We start from the raw sequence: 26,559 nt of genomic DNA, 5'->3' as shown, positions 1-26,559 counted from the left end.
GAAACATTGTTCGCTGGGAAAGACACAAGACGCAATGTTGCTGCAGTTGGTCATGCCATAATTCAGGCAGTTCGCCCACGAGCTGTCACTGCACCGCTACAAGTGGGTCTTGCTGTGCAAATCCATCATCTGTATCGTTCAAAGTTCATTGTGAATACCCTTCATGAGATGGGATTTTGCTGCTCATACACAGAAGTGATCAGATTAAAAAAAAAAAAAATGCAGCAGATTGTGTGGAACCTGATGTCCTAGGTGGCGACGTAGATTTGCTGGATATGTCTGTCCTCTTTGCCGCTGATAATGTTGATCACAATGTTATCACTCTGGATGGCAAAGGGACATTTCACAAAGTAGTCACCTGAAAGGCATTGTTCTGATGTTGGGGTGTTTTCATACACTGATGAACTTGCTGGGGGCTATGGGAACTCTCATGGAAGGGACCTGTCTCAAAAACATACTTGAGACTGTCTATGGAGAAAATGCAGTTGTGCACATGATGACAGGAAAAGCTGTCCAGAGGGCTTTGCGGGGGCCACTTTCTTGTTGACAAGTGCCTACATAGCCAGCTTGTAATGGAAATGGCCAAAGATGATCCTAAGAGTCAGGCATTGCTGGATCAGGCAGAGGAATTGTACTCCTCCCTTCTTAGTGGAAAGACGATGCTAGAAGATGATGCTTCTTCTGAGGTTTTGATCCAACTTGAGACAGTAATGGAGAAGAAGAAATCTGAACTTGCTCAGACCTCAAGGACAAGCCAGTTGTGGCCGAATTATCAGCGTATGGTTGGCATAGCAAGAATGTTGATCAAGGCAGATTGCACTGGATCTTGGTTGATGCATTTGCAGGCAGTGTCCAATTGCCTAGCTGTCTTTGCTGCAGCTGGGCACTTCAATTATCTGCGATCTGCTCATTACTACCCGCAGCAAATGAACAACCTGGAGGAAAAGCGCCCAGATGTTTATCCAAAGTTCCTTGATGGTTTGAGGATGACACTCAAAATTGAAAGCTCTGAAACTTGTTCTATGGACAAAAGTGTTTGTGCATTAGGTGATAGTGGACAGCTTAAGGTCAAGAATCTAATTTCATAATGATTTAAGAGCTCAATGATATACAAAGTTGTCTTAATGTGTTCTTTGACCCCCAAAATCTAGGGATAGACACCAAGATCATCAAATTTGAGCTGATAGTTACAGAGTTATGATCATTCAGAGGTTTCGGCGGCCATCTTGGACGCCATCTTGAAAAAGAAAAACACTTTTCCGGGGGTCATACTTTGATAAACTTTTAGTATGTTAAAACGTACATTAAAACCTACCAGAATCAGTTGAGAAACCTTTTGTAGCAATTTTTTGGGGGTTAAACTGTATTTTGCCATGACTAATCCTAGAGAGATCTACGGGAAGGCCTGGGAACCGTGACCGATTATCCAGTCAGCGAAACTCGAGGCAACAGACATTTATAATACACACGCGCACTTACTCAGTTGCGTAAACTTCAGGAATAGCGGAGGAGATGATACAGCACAATCTGGGACCATACGCGACTTCAAAATGTGTAATGAGAACTGAAGAATAAGGGGCGGGACCCTTCGAGGTTAGGTCCCTTCCTGTACACTACAATTAGGAACATACAATAAGGGAGTCATGCTCGAGTTGAGCGATGGTTGTGGCACAGCTGGAGCGCGACCACCTTCCGGCCTTACCGTGGATCCCACGCGCACCACCTCAGGAGTCTTCTCTTCCGCCAAAGACTCCAGCTCCTGCACACGCGGCGAGACCTCGGGGTCCTCAGCGAGGCAGTTGAGGACTTCGAGAGCTGGAGGGATTCTCTGGAGGAGAGAGTCTGAGGTGTTGTCCAAGGAAAGACTCCCATTGACCAAACTCGCCGCCTGTGGACTGTGATCCTCCTGCTGGGAGGGTCCTTCGTCGAGGGCCACTAGGTGGTCGGCCTTGTGGGGTTCGTGTCGAACCATCGCGACAAGGGCGACCGAGAGGTTGATGCGGGTCATGTAGATGCACATGAAGCCCAGGAAGACGAGTGCTGCCAGCTGTACCCGCACGGGGACGGTACACGAGGCTGCAACAAGTTAAAAACATGTTAAAACATATACAAACTCCTCGCGTACCTTAAAAAGAAACTACCCCAGACAACTCTGTGGCGAGAGGTGGAGGTTAAATTGTTCGTGTGGGGGAGACTTATGAATTAGATTAGGTTAGTTAGGTTAGAAATGAAAGTGAACTGAAAACGTGGCATCGCTGAAGTACAAAAGGGGAAAGGTATTCTTAACATGGTAATGGTGGAGAGAGGAACTTCTTCAGTTGGCTATTTGGAGGTGGGGTCGGGGTGAGGCTCGATATACTCTCCCTTAACTACTGAAGGGACGATCCCACAGGAGTGAAGAGACAGGGGAAGACGAATAAAATCGCCTGGCGGCAGCCAGAATAAAAACGGAAAGTTCAGTTCGGCAGAGAAGGTTTTGATATGAATATATGTATTCATATCTTTGAGTCCATTTACTCTTTCCGTACAGTCATGGAGTTCTGCAGTAAACACAAACTCCTCGGTGTGTTTGGTCCCCTGTTTGGCAGACGTGGACCAAGGAATGGGGTCTCGATCGGTCGGGAGGTCATTCAGGTCCAAGGGTCCACCCCGCTCCTGAATAGAATTAAATCGAAGAGTGTGTCGTCGTTGGACCAGTCGACTAAGGGTCTCGCCTTATGGACTGTGTCTGTTCGTCTGATGTCTCTTATCTGTGTGTTGATGTGAGTGCATGGATGGGTCTTACGGTGTGTTTCTGTTCGTTGGTTGTCTTTTTTTTTTATAGAATAAAGGACGCCTTCATTTCATATTGCATCTTGAATTCATAACTACTTTTGGCATTCACTTCCGGTAGGCCACTCCTTTTGTCTACTCCGTGGCCTGTGTCTATGTGTGCGTCTACATGTGCGTGGGTGGTGTGCATGTGTGTGAGAACTAGAGTAAGTATTTGTGTTATGTATTTGTAAGATTTCGAGGGTGCTTGCGTGACTTTGCATATGTATATACGTGTGCATATAAGTACATGTGTAAGCACGTGCCATGTGCCTTTACAGTTGGTGTGTGATTTACCATGGTCCTGGATCACGTGTTGACTCGTGATCGACAGTTATTTCCCTCCCGGAAGAGAACTCAGAGCTCATATGACCGATCTATGAGTAATGCTGTGGCCTTACACGCACATACACACCCAACTCCCCGCACACGAGAGTTGGAGTAACGACCCGCAGCGCAGCGATACTGAAATTATTTTAGCCCTGGGCGGGATTCGAACCCGGACCGCCGTAGTGGCATCCGGGAACTCTACCAACTGCGCCACGAGTGTGTGCGTGTGTGTGTGTGATAGAGAGAGAGAGACATGATCTCCTTGACAGACATCATTATGGATAACATCAGACGATGTCATTCCACTGACGGTGCGACTTGCACATATTATGAATAATTTAGTATTGTGTCGGCAACTATCTTGTTAAAGTCATAGAGTCATAGAGGAGGCACAGGAGAGGTCGATAGAAATGAAGAACAGAAACCAGAAGTGATCAGCATTCTTTAACGAGTGAAGATTACACTCCAGTCATGAATAAACGTTGCGTGCCTCGGGGCCGTAGGGGGTGTCACTGACGCATACAGGGTTTCCTACTCCAGTTTCAACCCCCGGTGCCACTTTCATTTCCGCCCAGGCCTCTTCGCTTCCGTCTCCAGAACTGGCACAACGGGACCCCTCGAGTGTAACTAGAGCTTAACCACAAACCGCTTCTCAAGGACGACCTATCTCCACCTCCTCTTCCTCGACCTCCGTCGAGTCACCGGGAGACTTCCTCCTTGCAGCCCCCCCGGTGGCTGTAACTCGATCCGCCTCAGCCCAGTTGGGTGGCTCCCCCTCCAAGAGCTTCTCGAGCGTGACCTAGCATTAGGCTCTCTTGAAGGTCACTCTTCAAGCCAACGAAGTAAGTAGGCTGGTGGAGGCACAAGATAAAATGTCTTTTTCTGTTTGAACTCTCTCTCTCTCTCTCTCTCTCTCTCTCTCTCTTTCTCTCTCTTTCTCTCTCTCTCTCTCTCTCTCTCTCTCTCTCTCTCTCTCTCTCTCTCTCTCTCTCTCTCTCTCTCTCTCTCTCTCTCTCTCTTATGCTTCAATCTTGCGTGTCGGTTAAGCAATAGTATGGCACAGGAAACCTTTCGAAGGCAAAAAATAACTCCCAAGAATTTACGAAATTTTGAAGATTAGAAATTCCACATTATAGTAATTCAGAATTAAAGTGTTTCTACACCCCTTCGTCCTCAAATTAAAAGAAAATAAAAAACGAGGGCATATTATTGTTTGCCAGTGAAGTTTTCATGTCTATACATTGAATCGATATTCATTTGTCTTGAATGTTCCTGACTTGTTTTGATTTCAATTTCAGAACTTTTTTATTTTACATTTGATTATTTCAAATTGAATTGCAACTGCTTTGAATTTATATTCACATGTTTTATATATAGTTCAATTGCGTTAATTTGAACTTCGGATTGTTTTTCTTTCATTTGTGGATGAAAAGATGTAGAGGAATTTGTACTCCTGACGATGTCTTGCATTAAGTCATACGTGACGTCATGTCGCCACTTCTCGATGATGTTTGTTGTTTGCTCTCTAATTCTCTGTTCATTTTGAAGTTGGGTGACCACAAAAAAAAAACTTCATAGAATTTACAAAACAAAGGAATCGTTCTTCTAAACCTTCCTCACTTTCCCAAAAAAGTAAATAAACTTATAAATGAATAGATAAATAAATAAAAGAAGAACTAAATAAACAAATAAAAGGTTAACAAGTGAATAAAGAAATAGATAAATAAATGAAAAAGAAAGTTTAAAAGGAAGTGGTGACGGTGATAATAGCCCGGAGCGTCACGTGAACCGAGGAATGACGTACATTCTGTCTATTGGTCAGAAGGACGCGTCTGCAACGGATATCACTGACACGCGAGAGTGACAGAGGCGAATTTCTTCGCGTTGTTGCCCCGAAAGACGAGCCTTGGCCGGAGGCAAAGATTCTAAGATGCCCTGGCGGCCTTGATCGAGGAGAATTTTCTCAGTCTCGCTCGATTCCTTCGGCGCCAGACTATTTTCATTTAACCGAAAGAGTCGAAAATCCCCCTGACCGTAGACAGGACAAAATGCCACAGGCGTTAACAGGCTAACCATGATCAGGGGTCACGTGTTGGACTCGTGATCGACAGCTATTTCCCTCCCGGAAGAGAGCTCATATATGACCTATCTATGGGTAAATACTGTGACCATACACGAACACACACACACCCAACTTCCCGCCCACGAGTTGGAGTAACAACCCGCAGCGCAGCGATACTAAAATTATTTCAACCCTGGGAGGGATTCGAACCCCGACCGCCGTAGTGGCAGGCGAGAACTCTAACCACTGCGCCACGGGTTTTGTGTGTGGTTCACCCACAGCTGAATAAAACCGTCTGGCGGTATCCCAGAGAGAGAGAGAGTGAAGCAAGTCGCACTTGGTAAGGGAGTGGTATGGGGGAACTAGGAATTTCAGTGACACCTCTACGGACCAGAGGCATGCAGCATTCTCGTAAGGCTGAGCCTCATCGGCACTCAGAGAAGTCCAATGATAGAAGCGCTGGTTATTGGTAACGAAATGCTGAAAGGGGTCTCATGCTACTAAGCAGTCTGGTTGTATAGAATAGATAGGCATGTACACACGCACGCACATATACACAGCCACAAAAACATGAACTCAAATGTGATCACACACACTTACACACACACACACACCTCTTCGTGCCAGGCGATTTCATTCAGCTGAGGGAAACTTCGCGATCCTCCCGGATCAACTGACGGTAATGGCACTCATTGTGTCAAACTTGACGGTAATGGCAAGGCAAACTCCAAATTCGGTGTCCGCACCGAATGACCCGTTTTTCTTGGGCCCACGCTGGTAATGGAAAATACTCCTCGTTTGGTAATGGCGTTCGGTAATGGCATCAGTAATGGCGCTGGTAATGGTAACGGTATGGTTTTTTCCCTATCAATTCCTTCGGCCTTGGGATCTTGACGAGAAAAGCAAAATATAACAAAATCTTCGACGACGAGCGGTTCCTTCTCGTCCTTCGATGACTACGCAAGCCTCGCCCACTGATCTATATAACACCTGGATAGCGTATACGGGCCGTGGGCTGCCCCAGGAGTGAGGCCAGCGGGCGGGACATGGCCGCCATAATGGAAGTACCAAAACAGCTAGTGTGAACCGCTCCGCCGGTCATTATAACACCATTTTTAGATCAGTGTCATGGGAGCTGTCGTGATACTCTCGTGGCCTGTGATCCAAGCATGATTGGGTATATAATGGCCACACAATTCGTCGCTGCTGGGCCCTCCATATACATACATACATACATACGTACGTACATACGTATACAAGGTGTATATCAAAATAGCATCACAATAAAACAATATATTGATATTTATTACCTCTGGCAGAAATAACCATTTATATACATAAACTTGTGCATGTACAGTATATGGATGAGTTGGCACTGACAAATTATAATTCCAGTATATATTATAACTTCAAGGGAATGTTACACAGACAACAAATGGGATAATGATATATAGTCAAAATATTATAGGATAATAATAGATCTATACTAGCATTTAACGGAATAAATATCCCTATAACATTTGATTACTGTACTGCTTATCGTTATTGGTGCTTGAATAAAACAAGTTTTGATAACTCCTTCCTCACTTTGACACCGTTTACTTTTTGAGAATACAATTTGGAGATATGATGGAGCCTGATTTTGCAGAAGCACGTGACGATACATTTGATCAAATTGACGATGAGGTTAGAATCCGGGGTTGTGTCGAACATGTGGAAAGATATAGAAATTGCCATATCTATGATCTAAATTGTTTCAAATAGTAAAATATCGCATTAAAGTGGTGAACATGTAAGGGGCCATTCAAAGAGTATGTAACGCGGGGGGGGGGGTGCATGGTAGATGCGATGCGTTACGAGGATGTGGGGGTGTTTTCAACAGTGCTACGCAACGCTAATAATGGTTATTTATATTCATTTATTAATTTATGTCATAAATTATGCACTGAAATAGCATATCCTTAACAGATCGAGCAATAAATATCGAGCAAAAAAATCCAAAAACATCATACCATGTTTCATTCTTTGATGCAATCGTAAACAATTTCACACAGGACAAATAAAAATGAGTATGTTTTGGTGAGAAGTCAAGGGGGAGGGGTGTTTGGCGGATCTGGCCTACACTTGATGGGGGTGCCGAGTTGTAATTAGTTGTAATCAGTGTTATGTAATACAGGGAGATGTAACACCCAGTGTTACGCAATGTTACATGAGGTGGGGGGTGTCGAATTTCACCAGAAAAAACGTTACATAATTTTTTAACGGGCCCCGAATAGTAATTCAGCCCATCTAATATGAATTCCTCACACTTCACAATATAGAAAAAGCCTACACATGTAATCAGGAAGAACAACTGGTTCTATACAGCTACACAGCTCTGGACAGCGTTTGAGCCTTATAAGATATTTTTAAATGATAAATATCTATCCTGCTATTGCCACGATTACATTCGTGACAAATGGGTTGCTGCTAGATCTCTATTTCTTACGATAATAAATACAAAGCATTAACATGACAACACCTAACAAAACAGTTGGTGGGCAACATTTTATGGCTCCTGATGGCCGCATCATTTGTTGATAGGTATCGGGATGTTTTGGGTAATAAAACCTTAATTTACTTACGAGTGGAAGGACTGCTCACATCCACCTTTTCTCCGGTTGGTGCAGTTGAATGCAGCACAAGTTGGCATTGTAAAATGATCGTTGAATATGTATATGGGAGCGAAAGCTGCCGAGAACTGTAACTGTATCAGATCAGTGATCGCGTGGCGCGACTTTGTTTTGGTACTAACATCATGGCTGCCGCCGACCTCATAATATCGACAGCGATCCGTGATCCAGTTATATCTAGATCAGTGGCCTCGCCCCGGCGAAGTCCCCTTGCCTTCGCTTCGCCGGGTCTAAGGAACCCGCTCTGCGAGGGAGGGAGGGGGGATGCCTACCTTACATACTCACTCAGTATGGCATCATATTATCCCCCCCCCCCTCCAGTCACTTCCTCGCTCTTGTTTCGCCACGTCCAGAGGTGGCGTCGTTCCCGCGCCGCCGCCAAAAGGTCTGGAAAGGGTCCCCCCCCCCCCCCCGGTCTTCTCGGTCGAAGTAGCTTCTGCCGAGCACCATCGTCCCGAGGTCCGGGCACACAGGTCTACTCGGTTCGGTCCCAGAAGGCCACGACGCAGATGGCGAATAAGCAAGAGCCACAGTATATACACACACACGCATATACACGGACGCACACATACACGCGCACACACATGCACATAAACACATACACGCATATATACACAGTGGTAGAGTTCCAGGATGCCACTACGGCGGTCCGGGTTCGAATCCCACCCAAGGCTGAAATAATTTCAGTATCACTGCGCTGCGGGTCGTGACTCCAACCCTCGTGTGTGTGCGTGTAAGGTCGCAGCATTACCCATAGATCGATCATATATGAGCTCTGAGCTCTCTTCCGGGAGGGACACAGCTGTCGATCACGAGTCCAACACGTGATCCAAGACCATGGCGAATCACATAGACACCTGCAACCACGCACACATAGTTGGACGCACGCACACGTCACGAAACATTAGTGTGTGCAAAAAATATACACAAATTTAAGCGCAAACTAGACACTCCGAGATACAAAGAAGGGACACCACGAGCATAGATCCCCTTCCCTTAAGATACAACTAGGTCCACACACACACACACACACACACACACACACACACACACACACACACATATATATATATATATATATATATATATATATATATATATATATATATATGTCTGTGTGTGTATAGTTGCGTGTGTCTGTGTCTGTGTGTATTTATGTTTGTATGTGTGTGCACGCGCCCGTACGTATGTATGTATGTGTACATATGTGTGTGTCGGTATGTGTGCGTACGCACCTCACACATACACACAAACGCACACACACACATACATATATATATATATTTATATATATACATATATATATATATATATATATATATATATACAGTATATATATATATATATATATATATATATATATATATATATATATATATATATATATGTATATGGTATATAGTATGGAAGACAAATGAGTGGAAGGGTGGTGAGTTAAACATAGAGAACAGTTGGAGTTATATTCACTGACGTTTCGTCCTTAACAGGACATTCTCAAAGTACATGATGTACTTTGAGAATGCCCTGGTAAGGACGAAACGTCAGTGAATAAAACTCCAATTGTTCTCTGTGTCTAACTCACCACCCTTACACTGATATATATATATATATATATGTCTGTGTGTCTGTATATTTGCGTGTGTCTATGTGTCTGTATCTGTGTGTATTTATGATTGTATGTGTGTGCACGCGCCCGTATGTATGTATGTGTACATGTGTGTGTTTGTGTGTGTGTCGGTATGTGCGCGTACGCACTTCACACATACACACAAACACACACAGACACACACACACACACACACACACACACACACACACACACACACACATCTTCTTTTCCACAAGTGTCGGAATGCCTGCTTGCAGTGCAGCGATGCTGAAATTTTCAGCTACGGCTTGTGCGTGCGTGTGTGTGTGTGTGCGTGTGTGTGTGTGTGTGTGTGTGTTGAAATTTTCAGCTACGGCTTGTGCGTGCGTGTGTGTGTGTGTGTGTGTGTGTGTGTGTGTGTGTGTGTGTGTGTGTGTGTGAAACCTGAAATAGAGCAGATTGCGAAATAATAACATCGTTAATGTTTCTGACACGTCTGGTTGCAAACCTCAGGTTCTAATTCCTTTTTCTAACCGTGAATGTGTTAGTAGTCACATGAGTCGAGACTGTTAGTAAGAAATATATATATATAAGCCAGATATATAAGAAATATATATATATAAGCCAGATACAAGGCTTCCGAGATCCACGATATACCGCATCGAAAATGCCATTAATATCAAAATAGAATTAACCCATTCAACTCCGATGACAAGATGTCTTGTCATTTGGTCAAATAAAACAAAAAATCATAAAACACCAAAATGTTTGATCAAACACCAGAAAAATATGACGTCAGTCCTCGCTTCGCTCGCAGCGAAGCGAGGACTGACGTCATATTTTTCTGGTGTTTGATCAAACATTTTGGTGTTTTATGATTTTTTGTTTTATTTGACCAAATGACAAGACATCTTGTCATCAGAGTTGAATGGGTTAAAGTGCCCTCACTCAAAACCAAAATAACAGAAATCAAAACCATCTTTTGAATAACGCTTGCAATCATCAGTTTTGAATATATGATCATGCAGTTCAAAGGCTAACGCTCTAGGTACAATTTTACTAAAGAGTAGGAATAAGACACTAGACTATTTGTAGATAATGGAATTTCTTGGGATGGGGTTGTTTAACTACTACTTGGGTGTGCGCGGTTGGAGCTCCGTGGGATGGTAAACACAGTTAATTAATTATTTGTCCAACAAGACTGTGTGCACTTTGTCGATCTGTATATTCACGAGTGAGGTGAATTGTAAGCTATAGGGATCTCATAGATGTGTATTTTTGTGGTTGTTTCATTGTTGGAGTGTTTTCGTGTTTTCTATCTAGTCTTTTATCGTCGTAGGGTTTTTGTTGTGTCTTTATACCAATGGTCTCTTCTTTGTGTAGAAGGTATCGTACAATATTCCCTCACAGCCCTCCTAAGTCCTCCACTCTCACATCCCCTAAACAATTTGGAGTCCTCTTGTGTGTGTGTCTTCGTATGTCTGTGTGTGTGTGAGAGAGAGAGAGAGAAAGAGACGCACTTAGTCCATTTGATTTGGGATTTCCTGATTCTTAGTGTCTAGTTCTTGGATTTTCTCCTTGGAGAGAGAGAGAGAGAGAAAGAGAGAAAATCACTAAGTACATTCGATTTGGGGTTTCCTGATTCTTAGCGTTTAATTCTTGGATTTTCTCCTTAGAGGGAGAGAGAGAAAATGGTCTCTGGAGAATTGATGTTTACAAGTTTTAATCCATCAACATTTTGCAGACTTTAGTGACATCATTACGGACGAGAGTCACGCTGTATTTAATCATAATCACCTCTAGATTCTACTATCACTCATGTCTACCGTTTTTTCTTAAATCTCTGCTGTGCCGACTTCATAACCTCGCCCCTGCATCGGGTATTCTCTCCAAGGGTATAATTGCTGGTTAGCCCACGGAGCCGGGGTCCGCCCTCGCTCGCTGTGAAGGTCACAGGGCATCATGCGAACGCCGCGTCAGTAGTCACCGGAATGTAAAGTTTGTGCAGAATTCTCTGCGTAGAACCCGAGAGACGGGTCATCACTCATAAGGATTTCTTTGTTCAGAAATGTGATTCAGATAACAGACCTTAAGTAGTTGGTAGACCTTCGTGTCTTGAAGGTGAAGACGAGGGATTTTCGAAAATGAATGAAAACAATATTTCAGGAAGGTGGAATGGTAAATGGAATTCATACAGTAAATGTAAATAAAAATGCAAAAGGTACCACGTAAGTGAATGAAATCGCTTGGCCATAACAACACGACTGAAGCCACACAGCACAAGAGGGGTTCATCCGTTTGGAAGTGGTGTTGCCTTGGATTTAGGCTGGCTGTCGGCAGGCGATTTTAATCAGCTGAGGGATGGACTCTCCCCAAAGTGTCGCCGCATATTTCAGTTTGCGCCAGACGAACATATGATCTAACGAGGGGAAACTACTTGCCAAACACACACAATAAAAAAAATGAAACAAAAATAAATAAATAAACGAATACGTGAATGAATAAGTAAATAGATAAAGGTATAAATGAATAAGTTAAGTCAATAGATAGATCAAATAAATAAAGACTGGGACACCCCCGCTGGCACTTGTCCTGGAAACGGCGCTAATCCTCGGTACGTGCGGCCATCGGCGTCGCTTGCCCTCAACCTTGAGGTGTAAAGCACCAGGAAACGTGAACCGGACATCTAAAACACTTCTGTACGTCTTCTGTTCGTTCGATTACGCACAGGCAGGCCACAGTCGAGCCGTCTCGCGCGACACGCCGGAGCCCACGTGACTGCGAGCGAGAGGCAGAGAGGGGGGAGGAGCTTGTCTACTCGTGGAGGAGGTGGAGGTGATCTGCCCATAAAAGGAAAGGGAAAAATGGCGGCGGCGGCGGCGGGCGAAAGGGCAGATACGGAGGGATGAATGTGCAAACAGTAGCGAACAAGTAGATAAACTCGAATAAAGTGTAAACAAAGAGAATAATGTATATGCGCGCGCGCGCGTGTGTGTGTGTGTGTGTTTCCTGGTTGTATACAAGATGAGAGTTCGGTTCGTGGGGTACCTCTGTTTCTCAGCAAGATCTGGGACCATTTCAGTCGCTTCTCTCTGAATTTCTCTTTTATATATATATATATATATATATATATATATATATATATTTATGTGTGTGTGTGTGTATTTACCTAATGAGCTATACTCGTGAGAGACCGTCTCTTATTTCTCCAGCTCTGGCAATGCTTATGGATTGCTTCTAAGCTCTGCCAGCAGTTAAAGCATATCGATGGAAAACCGTGTATGTTTTGTGTGTGTATGTGTGAGTTTTTTTGTGTGCGTGTGCGTGCGTGAATGAATCGATAGAAAAGAAACCAAAGATCAAAAGAGAGAGGAGGAGGAGGAGGAGAAAGAGGAGGAGGAGGAAGAGAAAGAGGAGGAGGTGTACTAAGAGGAAGAAGAAGGTAAACAGAAGCTGTATTACAGCTAAGCGAGAATTATTTCAGACCGTCTGTCGTGCGTGCGTGTGTGTGCGTGCGTGCGTGTATGTGTCTGGCTTTGTAGATGCGCCCAAGACTCTCCATCTCCCTCATCTCCTTCCCTACCAGACGGTTTTGTTCAGCTGTGGGGCTGTCCACTCGGTAGAAGTTAAGCCCGTGTTGGTAACAAATGCTCTTTGTGTCGTCAGGACATTTTGTTCAAATGTTGATACGCAGGGGCAGCCAGGAGACACCAATGAATCTTAGCCAGACGATTCCATTCAGCTTAGGGGAAGCCCCCAAAGGGTTTAAGACTGGTTTGATTAACAAGCCTTGGTCCCCACCGATGACGCCCTTTACAGATGTTGTTTTGGCTAAACCCAGACGATTTTATTCAGCCGAAGAAAAACTGAAGCCAAAGATTCACTTTTATGCGTTTGCTATCGTGACTTTTTTTTTTTTTTTTTTTTTTTTTTTTGACACTTGAAGGATCTGGGACCGATGTGACAGAGTCGTATTCTATTCCGGATCCGAGTCTAGGAAGCGAGGAATCGCTCGACTCGACCGGGTCTTCGGCGGACCGCCCTGTGTTCCCTTGCTCGCTCGACATCGAGGACGTGGAGGCAACGACGACGAGTTCGATCCTGGTACCTCTTCGCACTCCTCGTCCTGATCCTTATCGCCTTCCTCTGGGTAACCGGTTCCCCAGATGATGAGAGAGAGAGAGAGAGAGAGAGAGGGAAGGTGGGGCTTGGAATTAGGAACAGCGAAAAATAGAGAGGGAAGGATAGAAAGAGAGAGTTGATAATTGGTAAAAATGGAGACAGATAGGGAAGGAGAAAGTGAGGAGGATAGAGAGAGAGGGGTGGGGAGGGGAAGAGAGAGTCCGAAGTGAGGAGGAGGAGGAAGAGGAAGAGGAGGAGGAGAAAGCAAGTTGACCAGGGTCAGGATGTAGAGAAGACCTCCTCGCCAGAAGCAAAATGCATTTTTACGTCGGATTTGCTCCGCATGATAATGTCTCCATGAAGGCCTTTGGGTCTACAGTGAATGATAATGGTGAACAGGAAGCAGAATGATAAATATTTGCTGCTGTACCTACTGCTGTTATTGTTGTTACTGTTATATGTAAAGGATGGGCTTTTTTTGGAGAGTAATTTTATTTATGTGTTATTTATTTGTTTACTTTTTATGAGTGCGTATATATATATATATATATATATATATATATGTGTGTGTGTGTGTGTGTGTGTGTGTGTGTGTGTGTGTGTGTGTGTTCACCTCGGATCTGCTGCAGCCTCTTTTCGAGACAGATAGACACCACCCTACGGCAGTGAGCTCAGAGCTCATTATTAGCAGATCTCTGGGTAGGTCTGAGACCACTCACACTCCACACACCGGGAATGCAAGGTCACAACTCCTTGACTAACGTCCCGTACCTACTCGCTGCTAGGTGAACAGGGGCTACACGTGAAAGGAGACAAACCCAACTTGTCTCCGCCCGGCCGGGGAATCGAACCCCGGTTCTCCGGCTTGTGAGGCCAGTGCCTTACCAATCCGCCACCGGGCCGTGTGTGTGTGTGTGTGTGTGTGTGTGTGTGTGTGTGTGTGTGTGTGTGTGTGTGTGTGTGTGTGTGAACGACAGCTGCCACCCGCGGATGCTACAGAGATGACTAGAATCTGCTGACGACAGCCGGAACGAAATAGTAAAGTGTGCCAGCCAGCCAGCCAGCCAGCCAGCGAGGAAGCGACGAGGAAGACGAAGTGCATAAACATTAAGTTCAGGGAAGAGGCAGAGAGGAAGGAAGGGAGGGGGGTGAGGAGGAAGATTGCTTGGAGTAGGGGAAGGCCAGCAGCTGCTAGACAAAGGTTAGAGGGTGCATTTGCTTCAAAGGTCAGTTGGCTTGATGACATGAGGCGCTTAACCTAGGAGGCCATTATCTTTGCCTCACGTATTCGGACAGGCCGGGCAAGTGGCCGTCATCAGTAGCGACTGAGGTCAGGGTCTCCGGGTGAATAAAATCACACAACGGCAGTTAGGAATATGAGAGGACACCCTCCCCTCCTCCCAACTCCCACACCGTCCAGTTGGGTTTCAAGCCTTTTTTTAAACGGCTCGCAAATGGAATCGTCTGGATGAATTATAGATTTATTTCCTAAGAAGATTTGTTGGTGTGGAACGACCGTCAAGTGTGACGCTCTGTTGTAGGTGATCGTTTGGCGTAAGCCAGAACAAATCATGCAAAGACCAACACGTAGATTCTACTATGAGGTGTTGAGGTAATGCATAACCCATATTCCTTGGCTGGCGGTGGGGGGGGGGAGGGTTGTGATTTTCGCTTTTATTATTATTATTTCATTTATTTATCATTTTTATTTATTTAACTAATTACTTTTATTTATTATTTAATTGTATTTATTTTTATTTATTTATTATTATTATTATATATATATATATATAATATATAATATATATATATATATATATATATATATATATATATATATATATATATATATATATATATTTTCATTCTCAGCCAGAAGACTAAAAACTCCAAAAGTGACACGAAGGACCTCCATGATAGGTAGCTTCCGCCCAGACTCAGCCCTCGATGTAGGGACCCTAACTCTTTGGCGCCAAATATCACCTCCTGATGCACGAGACACGTCCCTCTTGTTCCAAAAAGTATCTTTACGGTTGAGTTCGTTAGGAGGAACTCGAAACGTTGGAATTGATATGGGTACACGCCCCCCACCCCACCCCGGCAGCCACGCCGTTCCCGCTACATCGTACACTGACTACAGAAAGTCTCATCACGAAGGTCTTTGATCAATATTTTCATGATGAGCATATGTTTGCACAATGAACGATTATGGTCACAATATAAACATATGTATTCACAATGATAGGACTCCTTGAAAAGGAATATGCGCAAGCTGGAAATATATATATATATATATATATATATATATACATATATTTATATATATATAAACTATATATACATGTATATATATGTATATATATATATATCTAGGAGGTGCTAAGATGGGAGGGAGGGTGGAGGGGTGTGGAGTGTTTTCGGGGATGAAATGGGTGGGAATGTTTTTGTGCCTTGTCCTTTTTGGCTACCCCCCCCTGGTAAGGGGGGAAAAGCCTTGGTATATGTATGTATGTATATATATATATATATATATATATATACATATATATATATATATATATATGTGTGTGTGTGTGTGTATGTATGTATAAGTATGGAAGACAAATAAGTGGAAAGGTGGTGAGTTAAACACAAAGAACAGTTGAAGCTTTATTCACTGACGTTTCGTCCTTACCAGGACATTCTCAAAGTACATCATGTACTTTGAGAATGTCCTGGTAGGGACGAAACGTCAGTGAATAAAACTCCAACTGTTCTCTGTGTTTAGCTCATCGCCCTTCCACTCATATATATATATATATATATATATATATATATATATATATATATATATATATATATATATATATATATGTATGTATGTATATGTATATATATATATATATATATGTGTGTGTGTGTGTGTGTGTCTGTGTTTGTGTGTGTGTGTGCAACTCTGAATGGGACCCAGTGAACAGATATACATTAATCACCCACAATTTACTTTAATTCCAAGCCATCAACATTCAGAGACTCGAGGAGGTATATATGCAAAAATTCAAACGTGGTACAGCCAAGCATTGAACCTCCGCATATATATATATATATATATATATATATATATATACATATATATATATATTATATATATATTATGTATATATATGTATATATATATATATATACACACATATATACATATATACATATATATATATTATATATATATGTATATTATATATATGTGTATATATATATGTATATTTATGTATATATATATATATATATATATACACATATTATATATATAATATTTTTTCCAGAAATCATCGTCCGTAGTCAGTCAAGGTCGTAGACATCCTCTAAGGCCAATTTACATTCAATAGCACAACCCGAGCACAGAGTAGCGGTACATACCACAATAGTTAAAAAGTCCACAGACAGACAGACCAGCAGACAGACAGATGGACTGAGTAAAAATAACGACGACAACCACGTGCAAACAGCAGTGTGGCTTCGCTCTCTCTTTCTCTCTCTCTCTCTCTCTCTCTCTCTCTCTCTCTCTCTCTCTCTCCCTCTCCCTCTCTCTCTCTCTCTCTCACTGACGCATGTATTTACTCACTTGTTCACCAACTCGCGAGTTTACTTGTTCACGAACACGTGTTTGCGCACTAATTCATTCACCTGCCACCCACTCACTCCCTCACTCACTTACTTAATCATTCATCCATTTACTCGTTACTCAAAGGATTTCAAAGGAGGAAAATGCCGACAGGAGACCTATTGGTCCATAACTAGGTCGTATGCAAAGAAATGATAAATAAATAAACAAATAAATAACGATTATAATATAAACAATAATCAAATAAGTAAATGAATGAATAGGTAAAGTTAAATAATAGACAAATAGGCAGTTAGTAAATAATAAATTGACAGATAAGTAATAATAAATGGTAATCAAGGAAATAGAAATAAACAGACAAATAGTAGCAAAGAAATTAACCAATAATATGAAATATATGGCGGGCATTAGAGCATCTTGTGTATGTGTTTATCTAAACGAATCTTAAAGCTTCGAACTCAACTACATTGCACTGCCTCTGCGGGAAGTTTGTTCCATACACGGTTGGCGAAGTTGTTTCTACCCACCTCCAAAATAAATACATTTCCTGACAGTTTGAGACCATTATTTCTTGTCGGATTCTCATGCAGTATGAAAATGTCACTTTTGATATCAGTTCCCTATAGAATCTTAACCCATTAAACTCCGATGACAAGATTCTTTGTCATTTGGTCAAATAAAACAAAAAATCATAAAACACCAAAATGTTTGATCAAACACCAGAAAAATATGACGTCAGTCCTCCTCGCTTCGCTCGCGAGCGAAGCGAGGAGGACTGACGTCATATTTTTCTGGTGTTTGATCAAACATTTTGGTGTTGTATGATTTTTTGTTTTATTTGACCAAATGACAAAGAATCTTGTCATCGGAGTTCAATGGGTTAAAGACCTGTATCAAGTCACCTCTGAGTCTACGCTTTTTTAGGGAAAACAGATTCATATGTTTTAGTCGATTTTCATATGATTTATTTTTGATATTTGGAATCAGCTTTGTGGCTCGCCGTCGTACTTTTTCCAATCTGCCAATGTCCTTAATGAGATTCGGTGACCATACGGAAATAACATATTCCAAATGTGGACGAACTAACGATTTATATAGCTTGGTAATGACAAATGTCAAAAGATCGTGCAATCAGTCCTAGAATCTTATTTGCTTTCTCAGAGGTTGAAATACACTGTTTAGATGATTTAAAATCACTACTGACAATAACGCCGAGATCCTTTTCACTATCCACTATCCACGAGCTTCCAAATAACTTGTAATCGTATTTGCATTTACTGTTATTTTTACATAACCTTGCATTTACTTGTGTCAAATTCCATTGCCCACTTTTCAGACCGTTGCTGTAGTTTAACGCATTCAGATACTAACTCATGAACTCTGTCACTCATCTGTAACTCATTCAGTAACTCACCTTGCCATTTGGTTATTCACTCGTATTATTATTCACTTTCCCATCCATTCACTCACTGACTCCCCAGATTAAATCATTATTAACTCAAATCATGTGTGTCACTTACTTCGCATGTCTGCGGTTGTGTCTGGAGAGGACGACGACGATGAGAAGAAAGACGAACGTTTGACTTCGGGGACGGTGCTTGCGTACGGGCACGTGCGGTCTGGAGAACGGCAGAAGCTATACTCCTGACGCGCACCTCCGATAGGGTCGCCTTGGTGACCGAGCGAGTTCCGAGAAGATTCTGGAAAATGAGAGAAGAAATAGAAAAAAAAGTAATTCTGGCAAACCCGATTCAATTTTTCCTGCTTCGAGTGCATCGGCAGCATGACATGCACTTTGCAGATGCTGAATGGCGTGGCAGAGATGGAATAGCATCACATGACATGAAACGAGAGTTGTGTGAATCAACACGCACGCACACACATGCACACACACACACACACACACACACACACTCACTCTCATTCTGTTATTTTTATTGCATTATGTTATGGTACATTTCATTAATCAATTTTTGGTGTGCTATGATAGATTATACTATTTTTATTTATGTTGTATAACATAATACGAATGTTTTTTATATAATGTTACATCACATTGCATCGAATTATTATATTGTTTTCATTTCATTTTATTTAATTATGTTTTGTTATGTTATCATTTTATTATCATACCTAGGAAGCATGTTAACTTGGGATGGGAAAAGCGACGAAAAAATAAAGAGAAGGATAGCCATAACGAAAAATAATTTCAACAAAATTAAACACTTAGTAACTAACAATAAAATTAACATGAGAACAAGAAAAATATTTGTAAAATGTTACACTTGGTCAGTATTATTATATGGATGTGAAACTTGGACAATTAGTAAACAAATGCAGGACAGGATAAAAGCAGTAGAAATGTGGATTTGGAGAAGGATGCTGAAAATTTCATGGACAGAATTTAAAACAAACGAAGAAATACTGCAGCAAATAGGAACACAGAGGGAAATAATAACAACTATCAGGAAAAGACAGTTACACTTTGTAGGACACGTCATGAGAAAACATACATATATATATATATATATATATATATATATATATATATATATATATATGTACACACACATATGTGTATGTGTGTTTGTGTAAAGCAAGCCCATGTGAGGACGGGGCCTTTACTAGTGTGACGTTTTGCTTGTTAGAGCTTTATCAAGTACATCAAGAGTTTTATCACGCCCACTCCCCCCACAAGCGAAATGTTGCGCCCTTAATAAAAGCTTCGTCCTCACGTGATGATACTTGTAATAGACTTCTCAGCAACTGCTAATTACACACACACACACACACACACACACACACACACACACACACACACACACACACACACACACACACACACACACACACACACACACACTAACATACACTCACAGATATACACGCTCACGCGCGCACGCACACACACACACACACACACACACACACACACACACACACACACACACACACACTAACAAACACACACACACAAACACGCTCGCGAGCACACACACACACACACACACACACACACACACACACACACACACACACACACACACACACAGGAAAAAACCTTGGCGACTTCATGACTGTACCCTGTAGTAGAATTCCCGGCCGCCACTACGGCGGTCTGGGTTCGAATCTCACTCAGGGGTGAAATAATTTCAGTATCGCTGCAGTGCGAGTCGTTACTCCAACTCTCGTGGGCGGGAAGTTGGGTGTGTGTGTGTGTGCGTGTAAGGTTATAGCAATACCCATAGATCGGTCGTATGAGCTCTGATCTCTCTTTCGGGAGGGAAATAGCTGTCGATCACGAGTCTACGTGATCCAAGACAATGGTGGTGAATCACACACACACACACACAGACACACACACACACACACACACACACACACACACACACATAATATATATATATATATATATATATGTATATATATAAATATGTGTGTGTGTGTGTGAGTGTGTGTGTGTGTGTGTGTGTGTGTGTGTGTGTGTGTGTGTGTGTGTGTGTGTGTGTGAGTATGTATGTATACAGAAACCTCACTTGTTCGTTGTGTATGTATTATGTGTGATAAAATAAAAACACACGAGAAAATATAAACCAACGTTTCTCAACTGGGATTCCTCGAATCCCTAGGCTGTACACACAAACACGCACACACATATACACGCATATGCAAACAGAGGCACATACACGCACACACGCACACCAAAAGAACAAAGTAAATTGTAGAAAACAGAATATTTCCATTAAGTTATTTTCACACAATACGAAGATACAACACACGAAAGGTCGTACATGAAGTCGTCAATGTATTTTTCTGAAGTTGTGTGTTTTCCTAGAATATAATGGACCAGCAAGTAAAATACACTGACACAAACTACAAGCCAAAGAGGAAACCAAATAATCTTCCAGTTACCAAACTTACAGAAGTACATCAAATAGCCAACGAATGTGGATAGGAGGTAAAGGGAACACGGGCTGAGGGAAATACTTTTATTCCTGACTAGTTTCGCCTGAGTGGCATCTTCAGAGGAATAGTTGGTTTTCACTATTCCTCTGAAGAAGCCACTCAGGCGAAACTAGTCAGGAATAAAAGTATTTCCCTCAGCCCGTGTTCCATTTACCTCCTATCCACATCCTATCCACATACTGAATAGTTCACCCCCTAAACACAGCCAACGAGTAATTTCCACAGCCGGGTCATAACTGAAAAACGTCCACTAGAGTCCACTCTTATATGATAACTATCTACACGCTTGGAATCGATTTCGAAGTGAATTTACTCTGCATATTTTTCTTTTTCTTTTTCTTCCTCTTCTTGTTGTTGCAAGTTTCATGGAATTCGAATCGTAAACAAACAAGTTATCTGCACGTGAATCGTCAGGGATTTGAAACTAAAACGGCCGGTTGCAGATTGCTAGACGCTAAAAATCTGATCATTCATGTGCAGTTAACTTAAATGTTAATGACCCAAAGTCCACGAAAAATACCAAAAACATTTATCCGCAGTATATAAAATATGACCCAAAAACATTTATCTGCAGTAGGCTATATCCACTTCGAAATCGATTCCAAAGGCATAAATATTTATTTCATGCGATTGCACTGCACGCTACTGGACGCATTTTAGGATGACCCACTCAAGACCTTTCATCGCTCCTGCCCCTGGACCGCACAGAACCTTAAGAACATAAGAATGAAGGAGACTGCAAGAGACCATAAGGCCTACACTAGGCAGCTCTGCATCCATCACCACCTGCCATCCCCATCCATAAAGTTGTCTAATCGTTTCTTAAAACAACTGATAGTTTCAGCGCTTACTACATGGTTACTAAGTTTATTCCATTCGTCGACCACCCTATTAGTAAACAAAATCTTGCCTATTTCCTTTTTAAATCTAAATTTGTCCAGTTTATAACCATTACTGCGAGTCCTGCCCTGTTGTTTTGATATGATGACCTTGTTTACATCACCCTTGTACCAACCTCTGTCACGTTACTCCCACAGATTTCTCCATCTCGTCTCTCCACCATCTGTTTAGTTCCTTACTCCCACGCTTCCTATCTCGCGGCATCCAGTCAGTAACACACTTGCTCTATCGCCCATCATTCTTCTTTGCTAACTTCCATATGGATGAGTTTTGATTAATGTCAACATTTGCTAAGCACTTTTCTTTAAATAATCCAATACTTAGTTATCTATTTATTTATTTATTATTATGATTTTTTTCACATCCGACCTAGATATGGACCAAAAGGTCTCCTGTCGGCATGCTCCGCCTTTGTAGTCCTTTGTAATCCTTATCCTTAGATAACGGCACATAAAGGATCAGTACCACATAATGAAAAACAAGTGTAAGAAAGGGACACTCACAGGCTACGGAAGGAAACCAACCCCAACAAAACACCAAAGACAACCTAACCAATAAACAAGAACCAAAATAAAGACGAAGACGAACGTACATAGCAAAAATAAATAAATAAATAAGATCAATAAAAGTTACAACAAGGAAATAAAGACATTACAGAACAAATAAATAGCAAACAAGTGAAAGAAACTTGAAAGTATCTGGGTTCCCTAGATGAAAGAGCAGAAATCAAACACGTGGAATACAATAAAAAAAAACATGCATACATACATACATACATATACCAAAGGCTTTCTTCCCCCTTATAAGGGGGGTAGCCAAAAAGCAAAGTCATAGAAACCACTCCCACCCATTCCATCCTCAACACACTCCACTCCACTCCACCCTCCTCTCTCCCTCTTATCTTGGCTCCTCCTGGATGACGGGTCATCCCTGCATCTCGCCCACAAAAAACAACAACAACAAAGAATAGAAAATTAATCTTCTACTCGTTCTTAAAGCAGTTAGTGCGACACAGAATGGAATGCCATCAGCTTAACAAAAACGCGTCATCGTTAACAAATACTAGAATACAGGAAAATAACTAAAAAGATAAAGTAGATAATCCTAGACACACAAGCTGCCCTACCCTTCTCAAAAAAGACACAAAATAATGTAAAAACCAAACACCGAAGCAAAAGGTCCAGGCAAAGTATCAAACTACCACTAAAAACATGTGGGTTCTGTAGCTACAAAAGACGCGACAGCCATCGTCAACTACTTGGTGACGCTACGACACCCAGTGTCACCGATATGAATTGCTTTTAGCAGGACGACTCACCAAACAGAAAGATCCGACGCCGAGACACCTCCTCGCAGGTGTAGACCGGAAGACAGGCCGGCCGTCGCGGGTCGTAGGGTGAAAAGGTGGTGGACTCGAAGCCAGTCAGGTGGAAGAGACGGAGGGTTGGCGGGAGCGAACGAGCGTGCCTTAAGAAAGCTTCTAACCTCCTCTAGCTGCGGTGGCAGACGCCCGTCTAATCCCCTGGTCCCGGTAGGGGAAGCTTCTTGCCCCCCCCCCTGACTCCAGGGGTGGAGTCGAAGGCATTTCGCGCATGCGCAAATGCACGTGCTTGCAGGTTGCGTCATTCTTACGCCTCGGGGAATGAGAAGGCATTGGACACGAGAACTGGCGTGATAATGACCGGAGCACATTTGTTCATGGGTACCTCACCGCGCGCGCGCGCACACACACACACACACACACACACACACACACACACACACACACACACACACACACACACACACACACACACACACACACACACACGCACAGAATTTTGGAACAAATTAGATGAGAAAGTGGTGTGTGCAAAAACAATACATGATTTTAAAAACAGTCTAGATGAAATGAGATATGAAGACGGGACACCGCGAGCATAGCTCCCCTTCCCGTAAAATACAACTAGGTAAATACACATTCATTCACACACACACACACACACACACACACACACACACACACACACTCTCTCTCTCTCTCTCTCTCTCTCTCTCTCTCTCTCTCTCTCTCTCTCTCTCTCTCTCGTGGGCGGGGAGTTGGGGTGTGTGTGCGTGTAAGGTCACAGCATTACCCATAGATAGGTCATATACGAGCTCTAAGCTTTCTTCCGGGTGGGAAATAGCTGTCGATCACGCGTCCAACACATACTCCAAAGACCATGGTGAATCACACACACAAAGTGAGACAGAGAAGGACGCAGAGATGTTACTGTTCTATAAATTTATCAACAATGGACGTACAGGTAAGGAGAGGTCTGTAAAAACGCATCAACTTTAGGCTAAAATTATGAAGAAAATTTTCCAGTCAACTTTCGCTAAAGAAAATATTAGGGTAAAAGCGTGTGAACCGGAATGCCAGTATAACAGAGACAAAAATGGAAATGGAAGAAAATGCATAAACTATCGGAAGCATCAGTGAAGAAAGATCCACATCCTGACGGAAGCTCAAACTGGATAGTCAAGGAAATTAAAAACAATTGACGGGTAAGAGTCACAACTCTGTGTTCATTAGAAGAAAGGATATCGCCGCAGGATGGGAAAAGGCCTAACGTAGTACCAATTTATAAATGAACAAATAAGATAATTGCCCGGAGTTACAGTGTGACAGCTAACTTGTGCAAAAGGATTGTAAAAGACAGGCTGGTTACTTAAGATTGAAAATATGAATATTCTGGCAGACGAGCAATTTTGTTTCAGAAATGGGGGATCATGCGCATCGAATTTGTTCCACTTTTACTCAAGCGCGTTTGGTGGGACACGACTCGGTGGCGCGGTTGATAGAGTAGTGGACTGTCAGTACGGAGGTGCGGCAGTACCTGGTTCGAATCCTGCCCAGGGCCGAAATTATTTCGGTATCGCTGCGCTTCGGGCCGTTACTCCGACTCTCGTGGGCGGGGAGTTGGATGTGTGTGTGTGTGCGTGTAAGGTCATAGCATTACCCATAGATCGGCCATACGAGCTCTGAGCTCTCTTCCGGGAGGGGAATAGCTGTCGATCACGAGTCCAACACGTGATCCATAGACCAAGGTTACAAGAGAGAGAGGGGGGGCTGGATGAATTGTGTTTACTTGGAGAAAAACTTCATTAAGGTACTGTGCATCACAATCTGCCAACATGGAAAGTCGAGAATATTTGAAGAACAATGAAAAACTTATCGTAATGGATGAAGGATCTCAAGAGAGATCGACACATGAGGACAGTTGTTACTGTTGTAATGGCCTGTAGTATACCAGAGATTCTATCCTAAGGACAGTAGTTAAGGATACGATGTCGGAATGGAGGGCAGTAACTAGCGGAGTCCCTCAAAGATCAGTGTAGTAATGATCTTGATCTTTGTAAAAATGGGAGGAAAGATAAGGTACAATGCGATGTTTGCAGATGACGAGATCATGAAAAGTGTAAAATATGAGGAACACTGATTTATCACATAAAAATCTAGATAGAATATATGACTGGAGTACATACATATAACAAAGGCTGTTTTCCCCCTTACACGGGAGGTAGCCAAAAGACAAGGCATAGAAACCATTCCCACCCATTCCATCCCCTACATACTCCACTCCCCTCTACCCTCTTCCCTCCCTCTCTCTGACTTAAGTACAAATATTTGTAATTTTGCAGCAGTGTCCAGCGCTTCTATCCTTGGCACCAATATCGCTCCGAAGAGATGGTCACAGAGGCGATGAAATAAAGATTTAAGGAGGCGATCAGAATGAAGAGAGAGTAGAGAGTACTCTCCAATGATAACAAATGCTGAGTGACTTGGTCCAGATTTCTCTGAAGTCCCTGAAATACTGAAACACTGACTTCATAAAACATGGAGTCAGGAGGTCTTATGAGTTAGAAATGTTACTTAGTTGTGAACAGAGAGGAAGACCTTCAGTACTTCATAAGCAGAATAGCAAGGAGTCTGCATACGTGTAAAGGTCGATTCTGACAGTGGACTAGGAAATACTCCAGCGCTCAGGAACAGACATGATAAGTTAACGAAAGTGAAACTGAAGGTTGTTCATAGTCTGATAACAATATGCTGAGACTGCCATTGACTCAAAGATCCCTAAAGAAATATACTGTTCATATCACGCACACAGACGCGGAAATTCAGTAACCAGGGCAAAGTGGCACAGATAGGAACAAAATAATTTTATTTAGGACTTGGTGTGTACTTAGAATATGCACGGGTTACACGGGCCTACACGGTTAACAAGACATTACAAAACATAATTTAAGCTCAACCGGGAGACGGAGCCCCCTGAGCATAAACCCTCCATTAATGCACACACACACGCATGTAAATAGGTGTGTACAAACAGGCACACACGTCCGCATGCACTGTCCTACTTGACCCATACTTAACCCATTCAACTCCGATGACAAGATGTCTTGTCATTTGGTCAAATAAAACAAAAAATCATAAAACACCAAAATGTTTGATCAAACACCAGAAAAATATGACGTCAGTCCT

At 42.5% G+C, this 26,559-nt stretch overlaps 1 protein-coding gene across 1 annotated transcript in view; it reads right to left on the bottom strand.

Moving 5' to 3' along the window:
- The window catches only part of LOC143025655 (sialin-like), a 40,335-nt gene extending 16,764 nt beyond the window's left edge, over positions 1-23,571 (bottom strand). Inside the window, exons 1-3 of the mRNA XM_076185651.1 lie at positions 23,371-23,571; positions 18,707-18,886; positions 1,703-2,076 (exon numbers count right to left, since the gene is read on the bottom strand). Of these exons, the coding sequence (XP_076041766.1) occupies positions 1,703-2,076; positions 18,707-18,713 (381 nt within the window). The 5' untranslated portion in view covers positions 18,714-18,886; positions 23,371-23,571. The remainder of the gene's footprint in view (positions 1-1,702; positions 2,077-18,706; positions 18,887-23,370) is intronic.
- Between the last annotated feature and the right edge of the window lie 2,988 nt (positions 23,572-26,559).

This window comes from Oratosquilla oratoria, chromosome 5 (assembly GCF_046742065.1).
Source record: "Oratosquilla oratoria isolate Oo_2021 chromosome 5, ASM4674206v1, whole genome shotgun sequence".
In the NCBI taxonomy this organism is placed as follows: Eukaryota; Metazoa; Arthropoda; class Malacostraca; order Stomatopoda; family Squillidae; genus Oratosquilla; species Oratosquilla oratoria.
This window is presented reverse-complemented; position numbering and strand designations above follow the sequence as displayed.